Source organism: Electrophorus electricus, chromosome 15 (assembly GCF_041902795.1).
Source record: "Electrophorus electricus isolate QZ-2024a chromosome 15, ASM4190279v1, whole genome shotgun sequence".
Classification (NCBI taxonomy): Eukaryota; Metazoa; Chordata; class Actinopteri; order Gymnotiformes; family Gymnotidae; genus Electrophorus; species Electrophorus electricus.
Genome location: NC_137511.1, coordinates 11,371,137 through 11,380,000, shown reverse-complemented (window position 1 = coordinate 11,380,000; position 8,864 = coordinate 11,371,137). Strand labels below are relative to the sequence as shown.

At 39.4% G+C, this 8,864-nt stretch overlaps 1 protein-coding gene across 4 annotated transcripts in view; it reads right to left on the bottom strand.

Annotated features, from left to right (window-relative positions):
* The window catches only part of anxa11b (annexin A11b), a 15,593-nt gene extending 8,038 nt beyond the window's left edge, over window positions 1–7,555 (bottom strand). For 3 of the 4 annotated variants that reach the window (XR_014117334.1, XR_014117335.1, XM_027028474.3), the window contains exons 1-7: window positions 7,446–7,555; window positions 5,672–6,002; window positions 5,466–5,497; window positions 5,103–5,273; window positions 2,678–2,765; window positions 2,301–2,395; window positions 1,606–1,719 (exon numbers count right to left, since the gene is read on the bottom strand). Coding sequence is in view for 2 of the 4 variants with exons in the window: in XM_027028474.3 (XP_026884275.2) it covers window positions 1,606–1,719; window positions 2,301–2,395; window positions 2,678–2,765; window positions 5,103–5,273; window positions 5,466–5,497; window positions 5,672–5,993 (822 nt within the window). In the remaining 2 variants the exon portion in view is untranslated. Of the gene's footprint in view, window positions 1–1,605; window positions 1,720–2,300; window positions 2,396–2,677; window positions 2,766–5,102; window positions 5,274–5,465; window positions 5,498–5,671; window positions 6,003–6,888; window positions 7,062–7,445 lie in introns of those variants that run through there. The other variant, XM_027028476.3, reaches the window with a different exon arrangement.
* Window positions 7,556–8,864: the final 1,309 nt, after the last annotated feature.

Here is an 8,864-nt window from a genome sequence, read left to right as displayed (position 1 = left end):
ATCGTATTGTGAATTGTATCCTAAAACCATATTGAGAATTCGACAATTGCACACTCCACAAAAAGCTTCAAACAATCAAGTCCAGTTATTCTGGTGCTTCTAGGATACAGTGCAGGCGTGGGCCAGGTCGCTTTTACAACTGCACTACAGCTACTTCCAGGACAATGAGATAGCAGGCTACAGTAGTCCTGAGTGCTGGCTTTATGAGGTGCCATGCCGCAGCTGTGCTCACTTCAATGGCATTTGTGTGCTGCTCTTGTAGGAACACTGACACAAAGTTGGAGGGCTTGTCAAGCATAGATAATCTCATATCACGCTTCCTGTACAAAGAAAAATTAAGCGGCAACACCAAAAAGACATTAAAATATCAAAAGAGGTATGCTGTTCAATTGACATCCATCTTGTTATCTCAGGACACACATTCACACAGTGTCACTGTCAAACATCTCTCATGTTTTTGCTTTATATTTTTTTGGTTTGGTACCATAAGGTGATAAAGTCCTGATCTTTAGTCACATGCAGGTTAGGAAACTGACTGCCTTAGATAAATATATTTTAAAAAGTAATATCATTGTAGGATGCTAATTATATGAACTGTGCTAAAATAACACAAACAGCATTTTTCTGAAAGACCAGTCATAATAAGACCAGAGTTATAATAGGTTTCATTTAAAGTACCATTCAGGAGGTCCTGTGAGTAAACACATCCAAGAAAGACCAACACCAAACTTTACTAACCCCTCAGCTGGGGGGGTTCCATTAAAGTTCAGTCAGCTAACCCAGCCCATTCTAAACTGGCTGTTTACACACAACATTGTATGCTTGCCAACAGCTATTTCACTAAACCTCCACATACCACACAGTGGCTAACTCCACCCTAAAACCCAGTGGGCACCTGAGCCTCGATGTGAGAAAAAGAGAAAGTGGGATGAAAAAGGGAGTCATCGGATAGTTTGCGTCACACTGCTCCACGTTGGTGAAGACAAGGTTCACTAACACACACACTCCCTTAGTCTGAGCAGACACCCCAAGCAGATTTAGGCCTCCAGCTCTGTTCAAAGCCTCGACACACCCAAAATTCTTACCTTGACTCACGCTAGTACCAGTAAAACACTATTCAAGTAGGCCATTTATATTCATGTTAAACAAATCACAAGATCCTGTCCTACAGGACTGTCTTGTTTGAATTGTACAATGAGTCAGCCATTGTATCTAACATGGACTTACAGCATATGTTATGAGGTGGATGCAACCTTAATAAAATGCTAACCCGTGCCCATTCAAAAATTCACACATTCTACAAAATTCAACAAGACAAATCTAGATAACAGAGTCTGCATAGACCATTCGAGTGTAAACCAGCAGAGACATCTGGTTGTCAGAGGTGCAGTATCTAAGTGTAGGGCCTTTTCAGTGAGAGTGGTTCACTGTGTGCATGTGTGTGTGTTGGGGGGCTGTACACAGGTGCAGGAGTTACCTCAGTTAATGCAGCCATCTTAGTGGAAAGTAGTAATTTTTTATACATTTTGGGTCTCCAGTTTTGAAGCAACACAAAGTAGTAAGAGCTTAAAGTGTCAGACAACATCCATTCTGGTGGACACTCACCACTATAGCATGCTTGAGCTCAAAGGCATCATACTCTGCTGGGGTCTTCATCATAGCCAGCACAAGCTCCTCAAAGTGGCCTGTCAACTCCGACTTCAGGTCATGGATTAGGTCCTGATGGGCAGAAGAGAGAGAGAGAGAGAGAGAGAGAGAGAGAGAGAGAGAGAGAGAGAGAGAGAGAGAGAGAAGGAAAGAGATTGAAGATATGAGAGAGAAAAAGGTGACAGATAAATAAAAGAAAGAGAAAGAGAGAGAAAGCAGAACAGGATAATATAAAGTGGAAGAAAGAATGAGAGTTATAGAGAGAGAGTGCGCAAGAGAGAGAGTAAGAAAGCAAGGAGGGTGTAGGGTTATGAACATGAAGTTCTTTCTAACTAATTACAACATGTAAGAAAAATAAAGGTGGGATTCAGGTGAAAGAGCAGGAGGTCAGTTAGAGACTGGAAGGTCAATTAAAAACTAGCAAGCCAGTTAAAGACTGACAGGTCAGTTTTAAAATTATTTTAAAGTACTGTTTTCTGGCTTTGCAACCATTGGACGCATGCTTTGAGCTGAGTGAGAGAACATATGACATTCCTGACACATCACTGTCTCTGCTTTAAAGTAAAGCTAATGCCGTGACTTGAGTCACTGGAGGAATTGCTTTCCCGTGGAAGTGCTCGAATGCGGCTGGACCTCTGTGCTGCTGGGCTCACCTTTCCATAGGTGGTCTTGTAAGCCTTCACCATGGGGACCCGCTGTTTATTGGAGCGGGCTCCCAACAACTCAATGATTGCATCCTCATTAGTGCCTGCAAGACAGCAAGACCTTCATCAACAATCGCAGAAACAAAAAACAAACAAATATCGAACAAACAACAAGCGGCCATCTAAACAACAAGCAATCGAATATCAAACAATAACCAGTTAACAAGAATTTGAAATTTAGCTAATGGTCAAAATAAGAATGAAATCCAAGGTACTCTCTGTATGGCTTTTCTGAGGTTTCTGCCATGATGAACGCTCACTGATGTATGCTAATTATGTTAATAGCTGTGTAATTGTGTGGAGTTTAAATGCCAGTTCTTGCTCACCAAAGCCCTTCATGGCCTTGCGGAGAACCTCCACATCTCGGAAAGGGTCGGCACCAGGGAAATCCTTTATGGTTCCACGGAAACCCCGCTAGACAACAACCCAAACACATGAACAGTGTCTATATAAAAGAGTCGGTTATATGACATGTTTAATTTAATGTTAATGTTGTGACACCATATAAGCAAAGCCGGAGGGAAAATATGTACCCTCAAAAACCCAGTGCTTGAAGAATGTTTATGAAAGTACAGATGGACACAAATGAACAGTGACAGAGTGACACAGACATTGTCAACAGGCTGGTTTCATGTTGAGCCAGGCAGTTATGGTGAGGTTAGTTTAAAGAGCAGCGATCATGACACTTCAATGCTGACATTGCATAGGTGAGTCTATGAACTGAGCCTCTGGTCCACCTTGTGTCAACATACTGACAGCAGGTGCAGGTGTGAACGTGTAATACAGCAGCAGAATGACGTCCCATGTCCATATCAAACACAACCAAAAGCAGGCCAACAATATAGTGTGAAGGAGGATATAGCAGGCATTACAAATATTCTTACTAGCTCAGTTACATTGCTTATTGGGTACTATATTTAATATTTCACAATTAATGTACTTTATCATCATCTAAACTTTGTAATCTCTGTATAATCATTCCAGTGTAAAGCATTATTATTATTTTTACTACTTCTACTACTACTATTACTCCTACTTTTACTATTAATACTACTACTATTATCAATACTTCTACTACTATTCCTATTACTGCTACTATTATTACTACTACAACAATTACTACTCATACCACTACTACTACTACTATTACTACTACTACTATTACTACTACTACTATTATTATTACTACTACTACTATCAATACTTCTACTATTCCTATTACTGATAATATTACTACAATTACTACTCATACCACTACTATTACTACTACTACTACAATTATTACACTACTACTATTATTACAACTAATACTATTATTACTATTATTACTACTACTACTACTATTTACACTAGTACTATTACTACTACTACTATTTACACTACTATTATTACTACTACTACTACTATTTACACTACTACTATTACTACTACCACTACTACTACTATTACTACTACAATCAATACTTCTACTACTATTCCCATTACTGCTACTATTATTACTACTACAATTACTACTCATACCACTACTACTACTACTATTACTACTAATACTATTATTACTACTACTACTACTACTACTACTACTACTATCAATACTTCTACTATTCCTATTACTGATACTATTACTACTACAATTACTACTCATACCATTACTATTACTACTACTACTACAATTATTACACTACTACTATTATTACAACTAATACTATTATTACTATTACTACTACTACTACTACTATTTACACTAGTACTATTACTACTACCACTACTACTATTTACACTACTATTATTACTACTACTACTACTACTATTTACACTACTTCTATTACTACTACCACTACTACTACTATTACTACTACAATCAATACTTCTACTACTATTCCTATTACTGCTACTATTATTACTACTACAATTACTACTCATACGACTACTATTACTACTACTATTACTACTACTGCTACTACTATTACTATTATTATTATTATTACTATGATTACCCTACTGTGCATTGTAACAAGTAGAGAGGACCCCTGAGGGCTGCTACCTAATGACTTTCCATGCAGAGACCTGCCATCCTGCAGTTCAGTCTATGCCCCAAGCCAACCCACCCAATGCAGTTCATATCTTTAGAACATCTTGAGCAACAGGATCAGGTGTATTACACTAGGGGTGTTAACTAAAGAAAGCCAACTTGCAGGTAGCTCTCTATTGCAACAATTGTATATACCCCTCCCACACTCCAACCATATGCCAAGCTACCATATGACATTATGATGTAGCAAGACTTAGTTGATTTAGAGTTGCTCTGATAATGAGTGCCTACTAACTACATACAGTTGTGAACATAATTTCCTCTGGACCTTTGCAGTTTTTTTTCATTTGTGTTGGCACACATTTTCATGAAATACAATATTAATATAGACTGCACTAAATCATTCAATTGTGAAATCATGTTATTTTCCAAGGGGTGCTGCAGTGTCCCTGCAAATCATCCTTATTTAGGGGTGCCTCTTTTGTTAAAATGTCTTCATGGATTCTGTCCTTTTACTTAGAATATTAAGCGTCATAATGAACTCTAACCAATAACAATCTTTAGGACTCTGACTCCTCACAGATTACACTGACAGGGTTGACAGAGGCCATTGCATCTCCCGTACAATGGGCATTCATCAATCTCTCAGGACTCATCACAAATTATGTGAGGAGTCTTAATGGACTTTGACCTATCATGGGTGAGAATGATGCGCTTACATTCATAGCAGGCACTGTAGGTGCACCAGGGCCAGACGGCATTCCTCCGCCATACCCAGGCATGCCTGGCATGGATGGGTTGGGAGTGGGGCCAGTCCCTGGGTATCCTGGCATTGACTGCTGTCCTGGTGCAGGACCTCCAGGGTAGCCCTGTGGCATCCCTCCTCCAGGCTGACACAGAACATAGAAACCAGGCATCAGATCTCCAAATAGTTTACATGGAGTTATACCACTAAAATGGAGTTAACGCACCAGACGTGTTTACAAGTACAAAATGATTAGCATTATATGAATGATATTAATATGACATCACATAATTTGAATGATATTAACCATACAATATTTATTAAAGAGTGTACTTACTGTACCATAGCCTGGCTGCCCCCCCCATCCACCTATAAATGTGGAGAAAAATACTCTTTACAACTGTACATTGAAGCCAAAAGCCATGTTTGCAACATACAATTCTCACAATATCTTAGCAATAAGGTAAATAAAATAATGATTTTTTATTCTCCTCACACCTGTTACCTTCCTTTACAAACATAACATTTAGTTACATCAGCTACCTGCAGGAGGCATGGAGGGATAAGCCCCTGGCTGTCCCTGGGGATAGCCACCTCCCTGGGGTGGGAACCCTGGGTATCCCCCTGGCTGCCCTGGGTAACCTCCAGCCTGAGGGGGATAACCTCCTGCTGCAGGAGGGTAGCCCCCAGCCTGGGGTGGGTAGCTTCCAGGCTGGGATGGATAGCCTCCAGGCTGGGATGGGTAGCCTCCAGCTTGGGGTGGGTAGCCTCCACCTGCAGGTGGGTACATGCCCTGCTGAGGAGGGTAAGCGCCGCCCTGGGGTGGGTAGCCATCTGATCCAGAGGGGTATCCGGGGTAACTCATCACCGGAAACTTTGAAGAGAGAACGACATACAGAAAGAGAAAAGTGGAGGGAAGATGAGAAGGGGGACAGTGGAAGAGAACATTAGAAAGGGAGAGAGAGTAAGGGAGAGATTGTATTGTTCTTGTAAACAGGTTTGACTTATAAACTCATACTGGCTGTTACTGTGCCATGATTGAAGACAGATGGAATCCCAAGCAAACCCCTCCCCTTTCCTGATCCCAACATAATGCAGAACCTTCCTAGTAGGGTTAACTATCTCCCAGGATATTAACTGAATCAGCTACACACTAGAACAAAGTCTATAATCGTCTTGCATAAAACACATTTATATAGACCTGAGGTGCGCAACATATGTCCCGCGGGTCAAACACGGCCTGGCAACAAAAGAAAATATCAAAACTATGTATTTCAGCCACCACAAATTCAATGGGACAATTTAATGAAAATGCGAAACAGTGCCACCCAGTGATTACTTTCAAACATTTTAATAGTTCTCCCACTTACTGTCTATTGCCAGAGGCAACATGAACCGAAACAAAACAACTACAAACATATCTTTGCAAAAACCAAGTAGAAGTAAAAATATATATATATATATATATATATATATATATATATATATATATATATATTTTAAAAAAGGATGACTTTGAACATAGGAAATTTAACCCAGAATCGAGGTCCAACTAATTTTAATCAAACCACCTTTCCCTCGTACTGAAATTAAGAACTAGCATGTAAGGTTGACGGTGCTGTTTTCTCGTGAATTTGAAATAAGAAGGTCAAACTTTACACCAGATTGCTTCGGACTGGTTGGCAACAATAAATGACTAAAACGAAGTCAAAGTCTGACTACACAATCCTATTTTATGACAATTGGAACAGTTCTCTCACCTGCTACTGCAATCCTCAAAATAACAACGGAATATTAAAAAACACGTGGTGCAACGTAAAGAAGCAAGCACAAAATGTCATGCCGCGCTAACTGATGAGTTAACAAATCTATTTAATGCCAATGGGTTGCAGTTTTTGCAGACGTAACTTTGTACGAAAACAGTGGTCACTCTCTTCCTGGAAAATGGCAGTCGATTCCAGTTTACACCCCAACTTACGTAATATATAAACGCTGCAAAAAATAGGTAGCTAACAGAAACAGAATTGGCACGCGTTCAAGTATTAAACAAAATATTACACGAAATTCCGGCACCACGATTTCGGTTTCTCCTTTTAAAAAGGCATGCTAACTATGTTAGCTAGCTAGCTAGCGCCTATACTCCAGAGAGGTGAATAGGCTACTGCACTTATTAAAACTCTATTTTACCAAATCTATCCACCAAGTCGGCAAATCAAAACGAGGTAAAACAACTGAGCACCGTAAAGATTGAATCATAAAACATTAAGATGCCAATAAAAATAAGTATCAAAGCGAGTACAGAAATCAAGGAACTTACTAGATGTGATAAGCGAGATTCTGTTTGGAGTGAAGAAGGAAGTGCCAACAACAGTGATTGTCCTTTACGGTGGGTGTGTCTGTGGCATTCCTTCCACAGTTCAATGGGACCTTGAATTTGACAAAATGTAGCTGTGACAGAAAATAAGGTCGCAGTCTTGGCTGCCTTGCAAACCCCTGATATCGTCCTAGACCATTTGGCACTTAGTTGACGTATTAGACCAATATCCCAGGGTGTATGCTAAACATTACCAAATGTTTTACACATTCTTGTATGTCTGTTTTTACTTGTCCTGGCCTGTAATTAGATACATGTTGGGGTGATTCTAAATCCATCTTCTGAATAGGCGGATAAGCTATGCTATTAATACATGGTTTTTTAAGTAAGGTTTTTTAATCCTTATCCTTATCGTGTTTTCTGAGATGGAGTGTGGTCAGCGGGTTCATTTTCAGGAACATTCAGCGTCTTTTAAGTCTTTTTGTTACATTTACTAGCAACCTTTTAAAATCGGAGATGGCTGGTAAACCCTTACTATATCGGTATTGCATATTCAGGGTGCCTCCTTATTCCAGACACTCTAAAAGGCAACACGCCCTGACCTGATAATTTTCGCTGGTGTCATTCCCATTTCCCCTATTAGTTTTACCCTTGAAAAACGGTAAATACGCGGCATTGTATCGATGATTGAGATATGCTGTACGTATTAACGTTATTACACACGTTAAGAACATTAATCTGAGAAAAATAATCGTTTTTTTTTAATCTACAGTAACACTGCTTCTCTTTCAGACCATTTCCTTTAGCTATGTCGCTATATGCTAACAATATACAAAATTGTTTTTTTCAGTCTTCTAGGGGGAAACACTGGGCTACGTGTTGCGGTAATTAGTTACACATGGCTCCGAAACAATATTTATGTAATATTTTCTTGTATGGTTAAACTGAATTGAATTGGCATAGTTGTGAGCGTTGTCTTGCTCTATCTGTTCTTTGAGAAAGCAAATGAACAGAGCATAAATCTAGATATAGTCTAGATGTTTCAGACAACATTACCTGGATAACTCAAGACAAACATTTCGGCAATCCAATAAGATCAGAAAGAAGCAAAACTATTGGAAAGTGTTGTTTGGGGATTATTGAATTCGCACTGAAAACTCGCGTAGTTCTGACCGCCAAATTTGTGGTGATTTATTCAGCACCAGCAGATGGCAGTGTCCGCTTTGCGCTTCAAATAAATGTTACAACTTTTTATCTTCATATATTCAGATCATTTTATTTTTATAATATGGAGGATCTAAGGTAGACTTGGTGATAATCCGTTAGTCAGAAAAATTTGCCTTATCTGCAGATTCGGAAATGCTCAAAGCAATCACTCACTTCATGATATCGATGAACGACGATGTGTGCTTATTCGCCCGG